The sequence below is a fragment of the Canis aureus genome, chromosome 5, assembly GCF_053574225.1.
Source record: "Canis aureus isolate CA01 chromosome 5, VMU_Caureus_v.1.0, whole genome shotgun sequence".
Classification (NCBI taxonomy): domain Eukaryota; kingdom Metazoa; phylum Chordata; class Mammalia; order Carnivora; family Canidae; genus Canis; species Canis aureus.
The window spans coordinates 59,212,053-59,234,998 of record NC_135615.1 but is presented as its reverse complement, the minus strand read 5'-3'; the positions used below and the strand labels follow the sequence as shown (position 1 = coordinate 59,234,998).

The window sequence follows — 22,946 nt, the reverse complement described above, 5'->3', positions numbered from 1 at the left end:
GTCATTCCCTAAACAAGCATATGCCCAAGAAGTCTGAGTGGGTAAAGTGGGGTCCGGTCTCAGTTCTCTCATGTGATTCAAGTGTTTAAGAAAACACTTCTCCTCTAAGTCCCTAAATTCTAGGCAACAACTTCATCTGGAGCTCAAATAAGGAAATGGAGATTGGCTCCAATGCTGAGGGACACTAGTTGTGCTATTTACCAAAGAATAGGTGGAGCACCAGTAGGACAACTTCCTAAGGTATTTAAAAGCATTCTGGGGACACCTGGGTGGCTCAGTCGGTTGTGTCCAACTTCTGATTTTAGCTCAGGTTGTGATCCAGAGTCTGAGATGGGGCTTCATGTGGAGCTCTGCACTCAGCTTAGTCTGCTTCAGAGTCTCTCACCCTCTCCTTCTGCCCTTCCCCCGACTCATGCTCTCTAAATAAATAAATAGAGAAATACAATTTTTAAAAAAGAGCAATCTGGACTGGATGCCACTTTGTCTTAAGCTTGACATAGGCCCCAACCCCTAGTAAGATGATTCTACTGGTCATACACTGTTCACATTTTTTTTCCCATTTAGTTAATCTTGAGAGTTGTTCTAAATCAGTATCTATAGATTTGTCTTGCTCTTTAAGTGCTTACTGCAAGTTACTCCATAGCATAGGTGTACGGGATGTTCTTTGGAAAGAGCTCTATGTTCACATCACAAAGGAAAGAAAAAATACTTAAAAACTAAGAACAAATTTACAAACCAAGAATATAGTATTTTATTCATTTCCGGATTATGAGTATTACACAGCATATACATATATTTAGATAATATATAAAACAATGAACAAACCGTAGGAAGAAATATTGGTCTGAAATTGCCTTATGAGACATCTTTAATTCTGTAAGTTCGTGGTAAATGTATCTCCCCACGCACTGGGGCAGGCAGCAGGATAAACTCCAGCATTCATGTTCCAAAGGACAGCTTATTCCCTACTGTACTTATAATGCAATTATGGCATTATGGCATGGTCACCGGTGTCCACAACAAAGGATACCAAGTAGTAGATAAAAGAACCACAGCACAGTAAACTAACAGAAATATTTGTTTTTTGCATTGTCCTCCAGATAGTTTCCTTTTTAAACTAAGAGCCATGTCCAGGGTCTATCCCTTGAATTGCATTCCAGTTATTGCTAGGAAAAAAAGGAAACAAACAGAAGAGGCATCAGTTTAAATTCTCAGAAAATAGATGGTCGGTGCCACTGACACCACCGCCCCCCCCACCACCTTTGGTGACACTGGAAATGTATGTCAGCAGCAGTCAGGCATGTAACAGCCTGCCATTTTGTCAGAGACCAATGGGCTGCTAGTAATTTGGGGCTGATAAAGAGGTTCGGATGAAGACATCCGAGGAAAGCCCGTGAGCCGGAAGCAGCAGGATACCCACCGGGAGGGGCAGGACCACCCTGTGGAGGTAGAGACAGAGGTAAACAGAACATTTCACAGGATTGATCCCGATTCAGCGCTGGTGGATAAAGAAGACCCAAGGTCTTAGGATGAAAGGTACTCCAGCCCCCATGTCAACATGGAGAAGCTCTGCGGCTGAACTCAGAAGAGAGCACTTTCCAGCTTCCCCTAATCATGGTCTGTCCTCCTCTGAGGAAGGCCGGCTTACCTTTGCTTTGTTTTGAACTGGGAGATACAGTTTGAACTCTGCTGGCAGTTCATCTTCTGAGTAGAGTCTGTCTGAGAAGTAAACTCGTCGGATGCGACAGTTTGCATGGATCTGTGGGTGCAAGATTTTAAGAGACAAAATATGATTGACCTTCCTCTTTTCCTGCTTCTCCTGGAACCCCTCCCATTGATGCTGTCAAAGCTTCATCTTGTTGGCATCTCCTCAGCATGGTGTAGGGGTGGATTCTTGGAAGAGGGATATTTTGCTTGCTATGTTCTCCCGGTATATCTGAGCAGACACCTGAATGTGTGTCCTGGACCCCTCTGAGCCTTCTGAACAGTGACCTGGGCACCCTGGCCAGAAACCCATACTGTTCTGTCACAAGGGCCATAAGCCTGTAACAGGCAGAGCACAATCTCCTCTCCCGTTTGGGGTTCCCATCAGAAAAGGAAACAGTACCTGCACTCTTAGGGTCTCGATATAATTTGTGCCATATGCCCGCCTAGTGAAGTCTGACAGATTGAACTGAATCTGGTTCCAGCCATCATCCAGCCTCATGGGCATGGTACAGATGAATGGTTTGACTCGGGTGGTGCTCTGGTAGTTACTTGCTCGAAACCGCCGACGCACATTCTTATCATCTAGTACCTGTGAAACACAGAAAAAAAGCCACACGGGCAGCCCCGGTGGCGCAGCGGTTTAGCGCCACCTGCAGCCCAGGGCGTGATCCTGGAGACCCCGGATCGAGTCCCATGTCGGGCTCCCTGCATGGAGCCTGCTTCTCCCTCTGCCTGTGTCTCTGCCTCTCTCTCTCTCTCTCTCTCTCTCTCTCGCTCTGTGTCTCTCATGAATAAATAAAAATAAAATAAAGAAGGAAAGGAAAGGAAAGGAAAGGAGGGGAAGGGGGAAGGGGGAAGGGGGAAGGGGGAAAGGGGAAAGGGGAAAGGAGAAAGGAGAAAGGAGAAAGGAAAAAGGAAAAAGGAAAGGAAAGGAAAGAAAAGCCACACTAACTCTACCTTGCAAGAAGCAAACAACCCTCGTAAGACGAGGGCCTGAACTCCCATAGCCCAGTTTCCCAAGGCTGAGGCCCAGGGGAGAATAAACAGACCAGATACAGGTCACACTGGATGCAGATGGCCCGGAAGTAGCAAGTTTATCTTGTCCAATGCCGAAACAACGCCAGCTGCTTATGACACATCCAAGGGCCCACAGACCATAGGATGATTTCATAAATCTTCTTCCATTTGAAAAATCAAGTTACCAAAACAAAGGCCAACAATAACCAGTACTAAATGGATACTACTCTAACCTTCAAGCTTTGAAATCCTGTTGCCATATTGTTCAGATTTAGTGCTTGCTGCTCCTTTAAAAACTTGGCACGACAGGTTGATTACTAATACCAAATTTCTGTCTTAATAATAATGGTCGCAACAAGTGTACAGTGGAGGCAGAAAAGAACACACATAAAAGAATAAAGACACTTTCCTAGAGCTACTTTATTCCTCCAAGTTGATAGGCCATCCCTATGGTATAGCTAGGAGCTAGGAGTGTACATAATCATATGCATCTACTAACCTGTACTTCAAAGGTAAAATACTTCTTTAGATTTTTGATAATCATGACGAGGAAGGGAAGTTTAATCCCTAATGTCTTCTTTGGATCTGCAGGACATGTGATATATGTGGTGCTGCAGAGAGAGGAGATGCTTATAAACACACCAGTTGTCTTTTTCCTCTGTGCTATACAAAGTGAAAACACTCGGTCCAAGAGGTAAATTGAAGAGCAGATTTAAAGATCCAGATACATCATCCAATAATCCTTCAATCCACAAATTAGCTGATGCTTTTATAAAAATAATGCCAGACTCTCAAACAGAAGCTTAACACAGAGCCAGACATCAACAAGAAAATACCTGAGAAACAAAGCCAGGCCGGTGATCTGACCAATTTCCTCCAGCGAGAGAAGACTCACTTCTGGTCTAAGAGAACCATCAAGTGATAGAAAACCTGAACTAAGACCACTGTAGCCCAGAAAACCACACTGGGGCCCAGGCCACCTGACTGGATGATTAGTGCCACCCCTCCATGCTCATCCACATGCTTTGGTTACATATTAATAACAATATAACTACCACTTAGCACTTAGTATGGGCTGAGCAGGCTTTATCTATAAATCACTTACTTAACTATTTACAATTATAATTCACTAAATTGTTTACAGTTCACTTACTTAATCTTCACAATAACCCCATACAGAAGGTGTCTTGTTATCCTCATTTACAGATGAGGAAACTGAGGCCCGGGGCATTAAGTAACTTGCTCAAGGTGAGCTGTCAGCAGCCGGGCTGGTTCCACAGCAGGTGGCTGATCCTGCGGTCTGTGCTATTAACCTCTATGATGTACTGCCTCACTTGTGCACAGTGTCATTGGGTGAACAAAAGGGCCATCTACCTGACATTTGTTCCTTCAATCTCTAGTACCAGGGACTGGATGTCGTTGTCAGTGATTCTTTTGATATGGCCGTTCCGCACCTACAATGAAGAAAATTAAACTGATTAGTTAAAAAAAAAAAACAAAAAACTGATTAGTTCTGAAATATTTGGCAATTGGTTTAAGATTCTGAAGGCTGAATGGGACCATTTAAAATTTCACAGTAGCCCTCGGAGCATAACACAGAACTCTGTAACATGGTATAGTTGAGTTTATACGTAAGTAAGCCATGATGTTACCTCTCCACAGGGTCCCATCAACCACCACAGGAATTGGAGGTGATCTGGCAATCTGTACATCAGGATAATGTTGTATATACTATGCACTAGGAACATTCATATACATTCTCGGACTTAACTTGAAAACAAAAATCACGAGGTAGGTGGTATTTTACAGATGTCGACATTGACACCGGGGAATGTTAAACAAGGATCCTGAGAGAGTAGGATTAATGACCAGGCTTTCCACTACCCACCCTGCCTCATGCATTTTGGCCAGAAAGGCTGAATGCCGGGTCCCACTGAGAAGGAGGGTGGCTGGGGTGCCTGGTTGGCTCATTCAGTTAAGTGTCTGCCTTTGGCTCAGGTCATGATTCCCAGGTCTTGGATCCAGCCCCGTGTTGGACTCCCAGCTCAGCGGGGAGTCTGCTTGTCCTTCTCCCTCTGCTTCTCCCCCCAGCTTATGCTCTTTCTCTCTCAAATGAATAAGTATAATCTTTTTAAAAGAGAGAGAGAGAGAAGGAAGAGAGAAGGAACCAAAAAATGAAAGCATTATTTCCCCAGTATGAAGCATTATGTTTATCTTCTAAAATGCTTAGTTAGTATCATGTTCCTACTTCATGCTTATCTTCTGTTCCCTAAATTTCATTTTGGAAGTTGTCTTATTTTAAAATTTTAGTTGGTTAATATACAGTGCAATATTGGTTTCAGGAGCAGGATTCAGTGATCCATCACTTATATACAACACCGAATGCTCATCAAAGTGCCCTCCTTAATCCCCATCCCCTACGTCCCCTTTAGGAACACTCAGTTTGTTCTTTATCATTAAAAGAGTCTCTTAAATTTCAACTTTCTAAAATGAGAATTCAAGTCTCATCTTTGCCATACACAAAAGCCTTCTTCTTTAGCATTTCATCCCACATTGACCTCTTCTTTCTAATTTGTCTGGCTTATGTAGCCCAGATGACATAATTTAGTACTTCATCCTACATTGTTTTGTATTGTCTGCTACATATGTAGGAGGTACAATATAGGGAGGGATCAATACTCAATACAGATTCCCCTTCTCAAAATATTCAGGAAAGCACAGATACCATCAAGCACTGAACTGTGAAGCACCTAATACGGATGAGCAGAGATAGGCACAGGTATTTTCGACTTGGGGCTGGCCTATTAAGGCTGAATGTATTCACACATGAAAACAGTCAACCAGCCTTATAACAGGATGCACCAAAAGCATGTAGTCCTTTCCCAGGTGTAGTGAAAATGGCTGTATTGGTCTGTCATAGTCTGTGGCTCAATCCTTTGGCTTTCCACTAGGCTTGCATATCAAGAGAGAACATGGTGCCAAGTCTGATGGATAATTATATTTTGCAAAACATATTATTAATAATACAGCATTTGGTTTCTAGACATCAGTCTCTGTGACCTATTATTGTGAATTTGATCCACTTATGGCATGCTTGGTGTTCCCATGTGCCCATCTTTTTCTGCAAGATGCAACTGAGTCTAGTCTCCTCCAAAAAGTAAGCTCAAAGGTAGGGATCAAGCATTAAGCATCATTTGTGTCTTCTACAATGCTTAGTATCATGCTAGGTATAAACTAAGCATTCAAATATTTGCTGACTTCTGGAACTTGTCACCCTGAGAGTTGGCAAGGATGAATAGATTCAAGGAGGATTTTTAAAAAATTCCTGGATAACATACCCACCATGGACTATTATAGGAAGCCAGAGAGCCTGGGGTATATCACAAAGCCAGGGAGGCTGCCAAAGTGAAGAATGCTTTCCCACAAATCAGCCTTTGGTGCCCATTATCAGAGACAGAATGCATAGTGGATGGGCCTCAGATCTCTGCCAATGCAGCATTTCTTAGGTTCTTAAGACACAAATGTCACATTGAAGTGCTTCTCAAACAAAGCTGGCGACACCCAATGCCCTCCTGCTTCAAATTCTGGGCCTCTTTCCCAGGGAGATTAAGCAAACAAAGCCTTGGGTCTGTGTAGCACATGCCAACACTGCCCACCTCATTCCCCATCTAAACACTCTTGACCAAAGTGACAATATGCCTCCTCTGTTTGCTAACCCACAGCTACTGGGGAAAATCAAGCAGGCTTGTTGGTGAAGGAAGACTCAACTGAGAAATTATTTCTATTTCCAAGTAATGTGAGGCAGTCACATTGTTAAGAGCTACCAGTATTCCAATAAGATGCAAACACTAATTTTATAACATACAGCTAATTATTCTAATATAGTTATATCTAATATAACTTCTTTCTTTCTTTAAAAGGTACATAATGCAACAATTAAACAGATGGTTAACTTGATTAATTAGGGCTCAAGGACAACTATTGCTAAAAGGCAACTTGTTGCCTGAAAACATTGCTTGAAAGCATGGCTTCAAATCTTACCTCCCCAAAGGTCTCTCCTAGCACAGTGAGACTTCTCTCAGCTCCAGAAAGCCCAGCCAGATTTCATAGGGAGGAAATGTTAGGAAACTTGCTTCTGCCCATCTCAAAGTTTATAGCAAATGACTTCACTCCAGCAAATGTGACTTTTCGAGTCTTTACAAAAGAAAACACTGCCTTACAATGCATGCAGAAACCACCAGACTGGAAGCCAAAACAGACTTGGTATATTCTCTTCTGCTTCTGCCCTAGAAGTAAGCTCATTTTCAGTTAGACTTTCAACAACTTCTTAAAGAAAAGTTTTTCGGGGATCCCTGGGTGGCTGAGCGGTTTGGCGCCTGCCTTTGGCCCAGGGCGCGATCCTGGAGTCCCAGGATCGAGTCCCGCGTCGGGCTCCTGGCATGGAGCCTGCTTCTCCCTCCTCCTGTGTCTCTGCCTCTCTCTCTCTGTGGTCTATCATAAATAAATAAAATATTTAAAAAAGTTTTTCTCAGCAACACATCAACCACCACACTCATAGACTTTTTTTTTTTTTTTTTTAAAGATCTATTTATTCATGAGATACACAGAGTGAGGCAGAGACATAGGCAGAGGGAGGGAGCCCAATATGGGACTTGATCCTGGCACTGGGATCACCCCTAAGCCAAAGGCAGATGCTCAACCGCTGAGCCACCGAGGTGTCCCTATAGACTTAACTCTTATAAAATTAACTGGGTCCATAAAACAAGAGAACTCAGGAAAAAAGGCAGCTTTTTCAAAGGAATGCCCACCAGTCTCTCTGGAGTTTGAAGTAGTCTTATATCACCAGCTGCCAGAGTTCTGAAATCAAATTAAGTTGATCTGTTAGTGAATTATGATTTTTCTCCTTTGTTGTTGTTGTTTTTTTATTTTTAGGATTTTATTTATTTATTTATTCATGAGAGACAGAGAGAGAGAGGCAGACTCCATATAGGGCGCCTGACGTGGGACTCATCCCAGGTCTCCAGGATCAGGCCCTGGGCTGAAAGGCGGCGCTAAACCTCTGAGCCACCTGGGCTGCCCTGATTTTTCTCCTTTATTAAGTTCACAGGGCTGCAAATACAAACTCATTGGAGAAGAGGGGTGGGGCAGAGGTGCACTTAACAAGAGACATGAGCACTCAAAGGAAACCTCCCCAAACCTCTTTAGGCTCTAAAGCTAGGATCAAAGGGAAAAGGAGGGTGGACAATTTGGGGGAAGGCCTCCCAACCACCCTGGCAATCTGGCTGTCACCACCTTTAATTGTAAAGTTCTTCCAGGAAGCCACCCCTCCTCAGACCAGCTCTGACAAACACATACAACAAGATACACGGCCTCAGAAAGCATCAACTTCCTTTCCTTAGCTCCTTCCAGTTCAGAGGTCACTAAGCAGGCCTGGCTTTGAAATGAAGATAAAATGAACTGGTCAGCATTTATTGCTTAGGGTGGAAGTGGGTTTTATTTTACTTCCTTCTCTAAATGAGAAACTGCCAATTGTCTTTGACTTGTTAATTCTTTTTTATTTCATGACACATTCCCATTATCAAGGTGTTGGTTACATGTGTTTTATTCCGCAAAAAGAAAGAAAAAAAAAAAAAAGGCCAATTCTACATTTTTTTTTTCATGAGTTCCCTACCCCCCTACTCCCCACCCCTGGCTACCCCCAAGCTATGAGCTACAGGACCCAGGCTTCTAGCTGTTACAAATGAGAACCCTTCTCAGCCTCTGCAAATGTGAGGAAGGGAGCCTTCAAGCCCTTGTTGCACTCTCCCAGGCTTTCCATGGTTGCTGAGGCAACTAATAAAGAACACTGATTTTTTTTTTTTTTTCTCCTTCAATGTAAGCTCCAGGGAGGAGGGTCAAGCTGAGGGGAAAAAAGTACTCCTGGGATAGGGAGGAAGCTGGCCAATGCTCCATATTTCTTCAAGTGTTTTAAAAATAACAGGAGTTGTATCCATTCCCTACCCCAACCTTTCATTTCTCTGGCTCCACCCACTTATCCTGGCAGACAGCTGAGCCCTCCGCCATCTGGCATCCTAGTCTTAATGACACATGTTCCAATTTACATTAAGCCTTTAAGAGCTGTCCATTTCAGCAGGAAAGTTTCTGCCTGCGGCTAGGGACTGGGATCTAAGTCTGAAAACAGGCAGAGGGAGACCTCTGTGGGGAAAAATGGGCATAGCTCGGTCTCAAGGCTTGGGCCTTGCAGGCGCCAATGGGTCAAAAGCTTCTCTCCCTTTGCTGCACTTAACAGGGACTCTCCAGACAGCACACAGGCAACTCTGGGCATATACAAACAACCCTTTAGTTAAAGTAAGGATAATTAAGTGCATCGCTAACCAATCTTCCCAGCAATGCCTTGCAAGGGCAAGTAGAACTAAAACCCACGCCAGAGTCCAATTACAATAAAAGCTGTTATTCAGAATAATAAACATCAGAGTGATCCAGGGAAGGTCGGAAAAAACAAAAACAACCAAAACCCAAAACAGTTGTACTACCTTCCCATCCAAATGCCCTTGATTCTGCTACTGGAAACTGCAGCAGTTTAACATGTACCAATAAGGTTTGCTAGTTAAAAACTAGACCGGGGGGGGGGGGGGGGGGGGGGGGGGCGGGTGGGGGGGGGGGGGGGGTGGGCGGCGGGAAGCGAGCGGGAACCTGGGTGGCTCAGTGGTTGAGCATCTGCCTTTGGTTCAGGTCGTGATCCTGAGGTCCTGGGATCGAGTCCTGCATCAGGCTCCCCATGGGAAGCCGGCTTCTCCCTGTGCCTGTGTCTCCTCATGCATAAATAAAATCTTAAAACAAACAAACAAGAAAAAACTAGGGTATGGAAACTACTTTTCTGGAGACAATTCATTTTTAAAAATGGGAATAGGGAAAATAAGTAAAATTAGGAACAGGGAATGGGAATCTAATACTATCCAGAAACAATCACAGAAAGTCTGGTTCTAATATTTCATTTTGGAATAGGCAAGGATCAGCCGCAGCTGAAAGACAAGGTGAGAGGCAAGAAAGAGAAGATGGTATGAATGAACATTCTCATCTAGTAGACTTTCAGCATGTTAGACTTATATTTATAATTTGAAATGTGAAAACTGTTTTATACAGACATAAGTGAGAACAGAACTGTCTGGTATCTTCTTTACAAACCAGAAGTAATGACTATATTAAACATAAAAGTCCTTTAGTAAATATAATATTTGCTGGTCCCAGAAGTTAAGGGAACATCAAGAAGCCCCTAATTTCTCATAAGCTCAAAATTTCTCAAGATCTCAAAACAAAACAGAGATCTTGGGGCTCCTTGGTGGCACAGTTGGTTAAGTGACTCTTGGTTTCGGCTCAGGTCATAATCTCAGGGCCATGGGATCAAGCCCTACATTGGGCTCTGGCTCAGGAGGGGGATCTACTTGAGACTCTCTCTCCCTCTCTCCCTGCCCTCTCTCTTGCTTTTCAAACAAATTTTTTTTTAAAAAAATTGCAGAGGCCTCTATCAGGAAGTTTACAGTATAACCAGGCATACAGATTTTAAGAAGCTAATTTCAAGTACGAGGATGATGATGAAAAGGAAGTAGAGGTTCTATAAGGGGATAAAAACGAACTTAACCTTGGAGGGGTGAGTGGATATAAACTAATGTAACCTGAGGAAATGCCTTTGCACTGTGATCCAGAGACTAATGAAGAGATGGCAAGGGGAGTCCCAGCAGAGGGATGGACAAGGACAGAAGCCTGAAGGTTCGAGAACATGACCTCTTTCAGTTCAGTGGGAGGTTACTGCTAAGGTGAGGGAAGAAAGGGAGGTGAGCCTGGAGAAACAGTGAAGCGGGCACCAGACCATGTGCTGTGTGGCCTGAGAGCCATGTTAAGGCTTTTAGACAGGGAAAGCCCTGGTACAATGACTAAATTATTCTAATTTCTGAAATCTGACTTTACTGCACTTCCAATTTCTAAGCATCAATTATAGACTTATTTACTCTTGAGCAAATTTCTCAGTTTCCTGCCCTACTTAGTACTGTATGCCATAACTGCTGCCAAGCATTTTATATACACCTTCATTTAATCCCCATAACCATGGGAGAAGGTGGAATCATTACAAAATGCGACACAATGCAGGTGTTACATATATTAGTAACCACACTCACAACAACAGAGTTTGTCAATTCACTGGCATTAGGATTATGGCATTCACTCCACACATTCATAAGGAGACACAGCCTAAACAGAAGCCAAAACTAGGGATGCCTGGGTGGCTCAGTGGTTGAGCATCTGTTTGCCTTAGGCTCACAGTGTGATCCTGGAGTCCCGGGATCGAGTCCCACATCAGGATCCCTGCATGGAGCCTGTCCCTTTCTATGTCTCTCACAAATAAATAAATTAAAAAAAAAAAATCTGAAAAAAAAAAAAAAAAAACAAAAAAAAACTAATTTTTCCAAGATTATTCTTCACAGAAAACAAACTATAGAAATTCTGTCTTGATATACTCAGGCAGGGGAATAGTAAAGTTTGTGTAATCAAAATAGTAAAAATAGGGATCCCTGGGTGGCGCAGCGGTTTAGCGCCTGCCTTTGGCCCAGGGGGCGATCCTGGAGACCCGGGATCGAATTCCACGTCAGGCTCCCGGTGCATGGGGCCTGCTTCTCCCTCTGCCTGTGTCTCTGCCTCTCTCTCTCTCTATGTGACTATCATAAACAAATAAATAAAAATTAAAAAAAAAAAACCAAAACAGTAAAAATAGCCATATGTACCTACTGGCAAAGGTCAGAGTCATTTCTTTTCTTTTCTTTAGATTTCATTTATTTATTCATGAGAGACACCAAGAGGCAGAGATATGGCAAGAGATATAGGCAGAGGCAGAAGCAGGCTCCCTGCTGGGAGTCTGATGTGGGACTCCAGGATCACACCCTGAGCCAAAGGCAGATGCTCAACTGCTGAGCCACCCAAGCAACCAGGTCAGGGTCATTTCTAAGATAAATGTGGGCAGTCCATCCCTCTTTCCATCAAACTTTGCCTTTACTGCAACTTTGCCTTACTCCCTGAGAGTATGGAAAGGTCTTCTCTCTGCTGTCACCCCAAATCTACACAATGCCTGTGACTTAACTGCTGCTCAATAAGTCTTTGATAAGTCTATCAATTCCCAGTGTTTTCCCAACTGGGTTGGAGTCCCAAAACTTCCTGAGGACTCTGTAATACAGCCAAGAAAAGGCACACATACAACGAGGCCTATGAATCTGATCCCAAACTTGCCATTCTTCTTTTCCTTACCTTGCCCCAGGGGAAAAAATTCACCCCTAAACACTTTGTAGTCTAAATACAAAAAGTAGAAATGTAATTAACTTTTACTATTATGAGAACTTTGTTGAAAATGAGTGTTAGGGATCCCTGGGTGGTGCAGCGGTTTGGCGCCTGCCTTTGGCCCAGGGCGCGATCCTGGAGACCCGGGATCGAATCCCACATTGGGCTCCCAGTGCATGGAGCCTGCCTCTCCCTCTGCCTGTGTCTCTGCCTCTCTCTCTCTCTCTGTGACTATCATAAATAAATAAATTAAAAAAAAAATAAATGAGTGTTATTCTATATGTTTTCTTTGCTCAAACGTGTTTCATTTAGGCCCTGTAACCCTGCCAGTTGTTCTAATGTTTTCACACGTGTTTATGTCATCAGGGTACCATCCGACCTCTAGTGGTGTTGTTAAGGGACACAGTGCACCATGGTTACTTTGCTTTTATACTCCATGTGTAAACATGTTGACTAATCAAAAAGCTGTAAAAAATAGGCTACAAAAGATCAAGCCCCAAAGGGTTAAAATGGACAACTCTGGTAAGTTTCACACACTAGAAATGCTGAGGCCTCCCTAACCCTGGACTTGTTTCAGTGTAAGTTCTCTGACCTGCTCTGTAAAGCTCTCCTAGATCAAGTCCCATTCTCTAGTTTGACTGCCTCATATTGACAATTCTGTTACCATTCCACGTTCAAGGGTACACAAGGTCACTCTCTCCAGGCCTCCTGACAGCCCATAACTAAGTCAAGCCACAGCTGTGAAGCCATCATCCTTACAAAGTTTCTAGGTATATTTATTCTAGGTTCTCTTTGCAGAGATGTGATTTTAGAGTTTACAGTGTTTATTCCAATGTGAACAAAACCATGGAACTGAAAACCTCAGTAATGTAAAAAATAACTAACTAACTAACTAACTAACTAACGGAACTACTTTCCTGTGTAATACTCCTGGTATTAGCCTTAACTTGTAAAAGAGGAAAATTGGTCAAATTTTTCATATATGCATAAGCTCCCAAATAACTCACTATACTCAGATCTTTCAACTGTCTTATAAAAATGACTTTAAGAACACACCCTCAAAGCTGCTTTGGAAATGCAGAATTTCCTAGTGGTGACAGGCAGAAGGCTGTCGTGTTCTCTCCCAATCTCTGGGTTGCCCAAAACACTATCTGTGGATAAGGGAAGACAAAGAGTTGTTCTGAGATGAAATCCAAGATTCTTGGCTTCATGACCAATAAACTGTTATTTAGATGATTCCACATCCATCTCTATAGAAACACCATTCAACATACCACTTCTCTCTGTTCTCCCCTCAGGAATCACAATAAAGTGCCTGTCTTAACTTATCCTTAACAACAACAACAACAACAACAACAAAAAGGGGGGGGGTGAGTACAGCTGACTGGGAATCTGGATGAGAAATGAAACGACTCAGGACAGGATCTTTATCTCCAGGGGTCAGTGAAAAAGTGTTATCCAGCGGATACCTCAAAAAATAATAATAATGAGGCTGAAACCTGGCTCTGAGTTTATTAATCCAAACAAAGCTTTATCACCATTTTGTAACTTTTTCTGATGTAGGCATCAAGCACGGAAGGCACAGTACAGACCCCAAGTAGCACTGAATGTGGAGCAGGTGCCCAAGGCCCCCGAATTCTCCCTGGAGATCACTGGAAGGAAAGGAGCAAATGAATGAAACCCAAACATAACTGCCTCTGGCTTGTGTGCCTGGAACAAAGGTCCTGTGTCTTGTGCCCAGCACAGTGCCCGTCACCCAACAGGGCATCAGGAAATATTCGTGCAATCAGTGAACAGCAGCTTCTTTCAAAGCGGCCTCAAGTTGTAAGGTCATGCATTTCACGCTAGGACACGGTACCACCGATCCCCCCGCTATATAAATGGGGAAACCGAGCAAGCGACTGACCAAGTCAAGACGGCGGCGAGGTTCGGCGGTCTCGGCACACCGCGGCCGCAGGCCACGGAAGCCCCGGCCACGCCCCCACCTCGCGCCTCGGGGCCGGGGTCCCGCCGCGGCAGGACGCCCCCGCCGCCCGCCCTCAGCGCCCGCACGAGGAGCGGCGCGGCCCCTGCGCCCCGCCCAGCCCAGCCAGCGCCCCCAGATCCTGACCTTTTTGTCCCAGATCTGCAGGGGTTTGCTGCCAATGCTGTAGAGGATGGAGAGGAAGCCGCTCTGGAACGTGTTTTTGAACATCTCGCCCGCGGCCTTCCCAGCCGCGCCGGAGCCGACCTAGATACGGACGCCGAGGGGCGAAGGGAAGGCAGGGCCGGCCCCGGTCCGAAGGAGAAGCTGCGCTCCCGGCCGCCGGCTCTGTAGTCACCTGCGGCTAAACTTGGACGCGAGACGCAACGTCCTCCAGTTTCAGCTCCCCGAAGGCAAAAAAAAAAAAAAAAAACCTCGACTCGGAAACCACAGCAACGGCCGCCCGCGCCGCTCTCCCCGCCCTGAATGGAGGCGGCGGACCTTCCGCCGCGTAAAATGGATCCCTCCGCCCACTTGGCCCGCCCCCGAGCGCGCGGGGCCCAATCCTGACACAGGCTCGCGGCTTCCGGTCCCTCCGCTCTTGGGCCCGGGTGGAAAGAACTCTGTTGTCAAGGGAATATTTTTCCCATCTCAGTCCTCCTGAGTTGCCTTAGAAGGCGGAAGAAGACGGGAGATTGCAGACGGTGCGGCGCCCCCGCGGGGCGTCACGGAAACGTGGCGGGGGCGGGGTCAGGGACCGCACGGCCCGCCCCCGCCCCCGCCCCGCCCCCGCCCCCGGAGGGACTGGGAGGAGTTACAGGGGCGAGAGCGGAGAAAGGCGCGGAAGGTGCTTGGTAAGCAGCGGCTTGCCTGGTGTTCTGAGAACGTCAGGGCAGGGCTAAAGCGGCCGACCGCTCTTGCGCATTCCCTGGGCTCCTCGCCTCGTGTGCATCACTGCTTTATCAACAGTCACTATGGCTATACGCCGTGTTGTCCTGTGGGATGCAAACCGTGCCCTCGGGAAAACATTACCTGGAATTCACTAGCAAACAAAGCCTGAATATTAATATAAAAGCAGAAGTTAATAAAATTAAAATAAAGTTGAGTTGGATCAACAGGTTTGTTTTTTTTTTTTTTTTAGATTTTATTTATTTATTCATGAGAGAGAGAGGGAGAGGCAGGCTCTTCGCAGGGAGCCGGATGCGGGACTCGATCCCGGGTCTCCAGGATCATGCCCGGGACTGAAGGCGGCGCTAAACCGCTGGGCGACCCAGGAGTCCCGCAACAGTTTTTTTTTTTTTTTTTAATTTTTTTTAATTTTTATTTATGATAGTCACAGAGAGAGAGAGAGAGAGAGAGAGAGGCAGAGACATAGGCAGAGGGAGAAGCAGGCTCCATGCACTGAGAGCCCGACGTGGGATTCGATCCCGGATCTCCAAGATCGCGCCCTGGGCCAAAGGCAGGCGCCAAACCGCTGCGCCACCCAGGGATCCCTTAAAAATCAACTAATACTTAGAACATTTTTAAAAGACATAAAATAAGCTCTGATATTTCACGTGTGGAAGAAATCCCAAATGCTGGAGACCTATCTATCACTCACTGAGCATCTACCTCCATATTATACCGTATGCCCAGGCCTGTTCTGGGTGTTGTGGCTACGGAAAAGGAGTTTGTAGTGAACATCATCATCAAAACAGCTACAAATGGCTAAGATCAGTGGAGCATTCATTAGGTATCTGGCACTATACTAAGAGCTTTAGCTTTTACTAAATCATTTAATCCTCACAGCAACCCTGTGAACAATCTAGCCAGAATTTCTAGACATGGTACAGGGGGAAATATATGGATCTTATTAGGGTAGAAACTCAAAAATTTTTTATATGAAATAATCCTTTTTGGATGACTTCTGGGAACTCTATATACTTTAGGCCAGTGGACAATTTATCCCTTCATTGTTATTAAATTTTCAGGGATCCTTATTTGCCTCTTCCAGCTTTTGATGGTCCTAGCTGTTCCTTGGCCTGTGGCAGCATTACTCCAATCTCTCTGACATCTTGACATAGTTTTCCTGTGTCACCTCCTCTTATAAGCACACCAGTAATTGGATTTAGTGTCCACATTGAATCAAGTATGACATCATCTTGAGGCTTTCAACTTACTGCATCCACAAAGACCCTATTTCCAAATAGGTGTCCATTTTTGAGGTTGTGTGTAGACATTAATTTTGAGCAGACACTATTCAACTCAACATACTACCTCATCAGAGAGGACTTCTTTGACAACCAACCTGAAATGGACCCCCTACCCCAACTTTTTGTCACCCTACCCCACTTTATTTTTTTTCACAGCACTAATCACCACTTCATAGTCTATATAGTTACTTATTGCTGTCTCCTTTCCCCTGATTTTGATCTTCTAGGAGAAAGAATTTGGTCTGTCTTGCCTATTGATGTATTCCCAATACCCAATCCAAGTGCCTGCATAAAGTGGGAATGCAGTAAGTATGTGTTGATTCAGGGAATCAGAGTCACAGACTTGGGGTCCTGGTTACTACAGATCCAGCACAGGCTCTGTCTCTCCTAGTTTCAGCAGCTCCACACCCATCCAGCCAGTAGAGATCTTCTACTCTGAATTGGGGCTCACCTAGCCCATTTGCCTGCTCACATTTCTCTAACCATGCATTCTCCTCAAATAAAGTGGAACACCTTAAGTGAGTGTGGGCCTAAGTGCCTTGAACAGATAGCCAATCAACGAGCAAGCTGATGGAGAAAATGAAAGCATTTGCTTCTCCTAACTACCCATTCTCAGTAAGTGTCTGCCTGAACTGTGTTCAGTTCTTCCTTATATTGGATTTCAAAGATGATTGTGATCATGACCTTGGCTACAGTAAAAATGATTTGATCAAAGGTTTGGAGAGCATGAATTAGTGAGTTGGCTCCGTTACGGACCTAATTTTGGTATGCTTTTTTCAGGTGCAGATTGTATCTCTGTGCATTGTATCCCAGCACCTACACAGTACCACCATCATGGCAGGCACACGATGAATGAATGGACGGATGAGTAGACTAGAGCCAAAAGGACACCTCTGACATTTATTTTCATTTCAAAGGTAATGTTGACCAAATTAACCTAAAACCATGTGTCTCTCACAGAAAAATGCATTTAAGCACTAAAATTCTTTAGGATTGTTTTCCCTCCATCAACATGGAGTTATGTAATGACAAAACACAAGAGAAATCTTGCTAATTAGTTGCTTCCTTCAATGATTTCTCTAATTAGAATGGAGTGGGTCAGTTAAAAAAATTAATAAATAGGAAGCAGAACTTACTGAGACAGTAAAGGGATTCCAATCTGGGTAGTGGGTGAGGATGCAAATAGGCCATTAAGAGTTTTAGAACAGGGGATCCCTGGGTGGCGCAGCAGTTTGGCGCCTGCCTTTGGCCCAGGGCGCGATCCTGGAGACCCGGGATCGAATCCCACATCGGGCTCCCGGTGCATGGAGCCTGCTTCTCCCTCTGCCTGTGTCTCTGACTCTCTCTCTCTCTCTCTGTGACTATCATGAATAAAAAAAAAAAAAAAAAAAAAAAAAAGTTTTAGAACAGGTAACATAATCCTAACCCTCATCAAGTAAGGTATAACATAGGGGGTGGCCTTGAAAACCCCATTACTACTGCAAGGGGCTTAGTTTGTTTACCTGAAATTTGGGTGAAACCATTGCAGAAGTAGCAACCAGTACATGACCAGCTCAGAATCTCTAACCGTGAATGTATCACAGTCCTGACTTTAGATAGAATATGTTACCTTGGTAGGATATCAAAACATACACAGAGATTATGGCAAGTAAATTAAAACCCTGGTTATCAGTAATCTTTGTCAAATTGAGGAATAAGTTTCTGATTATTGTGATATTTTGTTAAGATAATGTATTAGAGAATCTGATACATTGAATTTAATTTTAAATGCTTAAAGGAATGTGAAATTAGATCTGTGATTTTAACAATGTCGAAGAATTATAAGTATATAAGCATTTGATGTTTAAAGATTTTTATTTATTAAATATATGAGTTTAGACATAAATATGTTCATATTTGAATGCTTAGGAAAACTTCATCTAATTTTAGGTCTTCCCTATTAGCAATTGGAAATGTTTGTGGAATTCAAACAGATTGGGTATGTGGTTGACTTTGAAATGTCTAAGGAAACTAGATTCAACGTACAAACAATATTTACAGTTTAACCCATTAAGTTTTGAGATGATTGAACCATCAGTCAAGGAATAAGCAAAAGTGTTTATATACAAAACCAACTAGTTTGTAGTTAGAACAGGACTTGGAAATCAATGTTAAAAACACAAATTAGATTTTAAATGTACAGCTTTAATAACTAAGATACTATTAGAAATGCCAGTAATTATAAGCATCCTTTTCAGTGTGCAAAGGCTCTGGTCAGACACCAGAATCTGATGGACAGTGTTTATTCGTGTCAAACCCTAGGAACTCTGAACACTAGCCTCCTCCAAGAGACATGAAGTACTTGCCACACTGCAAGGTAGAGTTTATGCCCCGCCCTCCTTGCTGATAGGGATGGTAAGGTCTAGCAATGAGAGTAGTTGTACCTGGAGAATCACCCTTTAGCTAGGAACAAGGATGGAAGAGAGCCTTGAAACTGGGTGTTCAGCTGGTGGATGGAGAACCACTGCACGCCAGCACCAGTGGTTATACCCAAAGACCATCAGCCCTGACAACATCAGTTGAAGAGCCAGTGGTAGGCAGATGAGGCTCCTGTTCATCTGAGATGAAATTCAAATGGGACTCTGTTGATCCCTAGCTTATTGTTTTTAAAATTTATTTTTTAATTCACATACAGAAATTTGTGTGTGTGTGTGTAGTTTTGACAAAGGCACCAAGTCATATAACCATCACCATATTAGGATACAGACAATTCCATCAGCCCTCACATTTCCTCCTGTTATCACCCCCCTCCCTCCGCCACGGGCCATGCTTAATCTCTGGCAACCACAAATCTGTTCTCCATTTCCTACATTTTGCCCTTCCCAGAATGTTATATAAATGGAATCACTCAGTAAGTAGCCTTTTGAGTCTGGCTTCTTCACTTTGTATAATGTGTTTGAGATGTACATTTTAAAAGCTTGCTGAATATTCCTCAAAGTGTTCATCCATTCCATACCCACCCCTCCGTCCAGGGATATTTTAGAACATTTGCTGTCCCCCTGCATGCTTACTTTTGAAGGCTTCCCTACAGCATTTCAAACATATTAAAAGGTAGCCATTTTTCATATTTAAGGTAACTTTTTCTCGTATTTTTTTGAAAAGATCTTTTTGATCTTTTGAAAAGATTGCTTTTGAAATTATTTGACTTTGTGATTGTGACACTTCACCATAATGAGAAAAATAATTTTTTAAAGCAAATAACAATGAGGCTCATAGGATTGGAAAGACATGTAAGTACATTTATTGATTTTTTACTTTGTAGCTTTCTTATGTGAGCACCAATGCTTTTTCAGGTTTCAAACATTCGTGTTTCCCTGGAAAGCTCAAAGACTCTGGACACCGTGTCTCAAGTGCCTAACAGAGCCCCACAAGAATTCCAAGGCTAAAGGCATCACGGTTCTGACCTACACCAGTGAAAGAAGGGAAGAGAAGACTGCTTTCTCTGAATCATAGCAATGCTCTTTCCAAAACAAAACAAAGCATAGAGCACAGTAATTCTTTTTAAAGATTTTATCTCACAAACACAATGAACTGTGTAAAAATGTTATGTGCAAATGAGTTCACTGCAGCAGTACTGGTAATAGAGTCAATCATCAGTAAGGGATTGCTTTGCATGTAGTACATCACACACTGGAACACCACACAGCCATGAAAAGGGGTGAGGTAGATCTTTACGTGCTAACAGTGAAATTGTCACAACTCAGTGAAAGCACAAGTTGCAAAAAAAAAAAAAAAGATGTATAGTTTGATTACATTTCTGTAAAAATAAAAATCATCTTGATGTTAGTAAATGTGAAGAAAGAAATTCCACAAGATAGACGCCAAATTTAACCATGGCTTCCTCCAAGGGAGGAAAGAGTTTTCGTATGTGTTTGTGGTAGGATGGGAGTTGGGTGTGGTGGGGAAAGGTGTTCATGATTTACTTTTTGCAACATTTGAATTTTTTGCCACCAGCATTATTACTTTGGTCATCAGAAAAGTTAAATAAACATTAAACAGCCCAAAACACAAGCGTGAACATTGAAAGATGTGAATTGATGTTCTGATCTCCAAGCACGTTGTGGATGAGCTTTACAGACTGTTTTTGGGTAAGCAGGTCCCTTGTCCCCTTCCCTCAAGGTCAAAAAAGCCTAAGCAAAAACTCTCTCCCACCCAATAGTAATCATCCACACAAAAAAGAAACTTATCTGATATGCTTGAGAGGTTTCTGGAAAAGAAGACTTTCCCACTGGGAAATTAAAGAGCACCTTGGTTGAGAGGATAAATGGGGAGCTAGCATTCAAGTTCTGCATGGCATCTAAGAATTCCCAAGTCAATCAACCGTGTCTACTCTGGACAGACCCTTATCCTCTGGGAAGGCTATCAAATGCTGGCGGGTCAATGCGAAGGGAACGTGCTATGTAGACAAACATGCACATGCAAAGCACCGTGTCGGTAGGAGCTTCAGAGACGTGCTCATTAGACCAAGATATGGAGATGCCGTCCCCCAGAGACCTGGTCATTTGCAGAGCCTTGAGTCAGAAGGGCCGCATGAGAGAGCCCACTTGAGAAAACCAGGCCAGTGATGGTGCTGCAAAGTCCCAAGTCCATCCACTCGGCGTCCTGTCGGCCTTACAAAGTCTGCTGGCAGTAGGCCTGCGGGCCCTCCTCGCTGATGTCCGGGGGGCAGGCACTGTCTCAGGCTCCCACACCTGTGGAACTGCTTGCATACGACAGAAGCTGCTCCAAGGGACACTGTGATGCTGCGGTGACCCCGAGGGGCCTCTTTGCTTTTCCCCCCACAATTGCTTCAGAAACTGTGAGTGTCCACACCTGGTTCCCACAGTCACCTGTTCAGGACAAGCAGCAAAGACAGAAGAAGGAATATTGTGGGACCAAGTGGCTTTTGTGGAGAACTAGTGGGCGCCCCTGAACAACCTGGGCATCAGGGTCAGCCCATCACTCCTGCTCTCTATGGGCTGTGGCAGGACATGGGCCATGGCCCAAGGCAAAGCTGTATGGCCACCAGGTTATGGCTGCTTTCACCTCCTGATGGCACGGCTGTCCTGGGAGGGCAGGCCTGAAGGAGCCAGGGAAGGCTCGTTTGTAAAGCAGGTTTCATTTTCACTTAACAAATACAACCGGTGCTTCCACTGTACCCTTTCTCACGGCTGAGTGGGCCACTTTTCCTTCCGGCTCATGGGAGATTCCGAATGCCACAAGAAACAGCCCATGGATCTGGACCCAAGACCCTTGATCCCTTCCCTGCTGTACAACAGCAGACTCACCCAGCCTCCAAGGTAAGATGCCTTTCCAGAAAGGGCCAGGGGAAGAAGATGGGGAGTTGGAATGAACTATGGAGACACCAGCAACAGAAAGCAAAGAAGGGACTAAGGCATCCTCCAGACGTTGCTGGAGGTGACATTGGTCTACCACCTAATCACTAGGTTAGAAGGGTCAAGGCAAAACATGGCTTTCCTGGCTTGCTCAGTCTACTGGAGTCACCTGCCATTTGCCCCACTCCAAGGATCAGTTCACGATACCTGTCCCACTTCTCATCTCTGGTCAAGAGTGTCCTTAAAACTGGCCCTTCTCACCTCTGGAACTCCCCCTGCTTTCCTCTGGCTAGAACCTGGCATGAATGCTCTTCTATTTCACTCAGTTCTCTGTGGCCACGGGTCTTGGTTAATGGCCCCTTCCACACTGAAAACTCTCCATACATTTCTTTTAAAACCTTTTATTCAATAATATATACTTTTAAAATTATAATATGTAACTGCCCGTCATGCCATATATTGCCCCGTTCCCCCACTCTGGAGTCTGTGGTCGGCTAGTTAACGTGGTCTGCTGGAAAAACAGGCGGCCACAGGCCGAGTCAAGGGACACGGGGGAGCAACAGTAACCAACAACCATTTTGCATACCCTTCACATTTCCCATGCTTTCTGGGTCAGGAGGAAGTCAACAGGAAGCCAAAGGCGTGTGAACCTTTTACATTCGGAAGTGAGGTTTGATATACGGTGGTGGGCTGCCCTTCAGTTGGTCTGGTTCGTGCTGGCCAAACCTGCCACCATTTTGTGTCTGCTCACGGAACGTGATCTCTCTACACACGTTAAGACGTTTGATTTGGTTCTTGTTCTGCTTATGGAAAAGTGGGAGGAACCGCAACAGACCTGGGGAAAGAGATGGGAGGAGGGGAAAGATGGCATTAATCAATCTGACCTGGAGTGAGGACAGGCTTCCACTTGCCTGCGGCTAGAGTGCTGGGAACAGAGTACAAGCTTAACTTTCCCATGCCGCTTTGTGGAAAACCTAGTAAGAACTAACTTTATGATCTCAGGTTTCAGAGCAATACCCTCTTCCTTCCTCTTGTGATTGCTGCTAACAAAGATGGTCTAAGGCGTGGTCTTCTGGAAAAGCAAAGGGAAAGCTCTGGTTGTAGAGTGTGTTCCCTGGGTCTCCTCCCCACCTCTTGGGCCCAGAACACAGATTTAGAAGCCCCGAGGCCTTTTGACCATTCTGTGCAAGCTGAGCAAGAAGCTCGGCATTTCCAACTCCACATCCCCATCAGCCGTGGCCCCATTTACTGAGGACACCTCGGGACTAATCAGAGGACTGTATTTACACCAGGAAAGTGCCAAGTCCACAAATAAACAAAGAGTAGAAAGGGAGCTCAAATATTTTTAACTTTCCCCTGGGAGCAGCTGTGTGGCATGGCCTGAAAACC

At 44.4% G+C, this 22,946-nt stretch overlaps 2 protein-coding genes and 1 long non-coding RNA gene across 11 annotated transcripts in view; 1 reads left to right on the top strand and 2 right to left on the bottom strand.

The window, feature by feature from the left end:
- Positions 1–727: 727 nt before the first annotated feature.
- Positions 728–14,505, bottom strand: CFAP20 (cilia and flagella associated protein 20). The gene is made up of 6 exons (XM_077898267.1): positions 14,159–14,505; positions 4,099–4,178; positions 3,224–3,335; positions 2,108–2,296; positions 1,649–1,759; positions 728–1,166 (listed from the first exon to the last, which is right to left on the bottom strand). The coding sequence occupies exons 1-6, from the start codon at positions 14,240–14,242 to the stop codon at positions 1,161–1,163; spliced, it is 582 nt and encodes a 193-aa protein (XP_077754393.1). The 5' UTR covers positions 14,243–14,505; the 3' UTR covers positions 728–1,160.
- LOC144314293 (uncharacterized) lies at positions 14,110–22,355 on the top strand. Its single transcript, XR_013380122.1, has 4 exons — positions 14,110–14,865; positions 16,431–16,508; positions 16,984–17,120; positions 19,536–22,355. It is a non-coding gene; the product is annotated as an uncharacterized LOC144314293 (long non-coding RNA).
- Positions 19,461–22,946, bottom strand: part of CSNK2A2 (casein kinase 2 alpha 2) — an 80,175-nt gene continuing 76,689 nt past the window's right edge. For 8 of the 9 annotated variants that reach the window (XM_077898257.1, XM_077898261.1, XM_077898262.1 and 5 more), the window contains one exon: positions 21,943–22,392. The gene's annotated coding sequence lies outside the window, so the exon portion shown is untranslated. Of the gene's footprint in view, positions 21,072–21,942; positions 22,393–22,946 lie in introns of those variants that run through there. The other variant, XR_013380119.1, reaches the window with a different exon arrangement.

Bases quoted from the DNA above. Each gene is read 5' to 3' on its own strand.
- CFAP20 (XM_077898267.1), bottom strand. From the start codon at position 14,242: ATGTTCAAAAACACGTTCCAGAGCGGCTTCCTCTCCATCCTCTACAGC. The intron at 3,336-4,098 runs GTAGATGGCCCT...CTCTCTCTGCAG, and splicing joins ATTGAAGGAACAAATGTCAG to CACCACATATATCACATGTC. The intron at 1,760-2,107 runs GTACTGTTTCCT...TTGCACCCACAG, and splicing joins TCGAGACCCTAAGAGTGCAG to ATCCATGCAAACTGTCGCAT.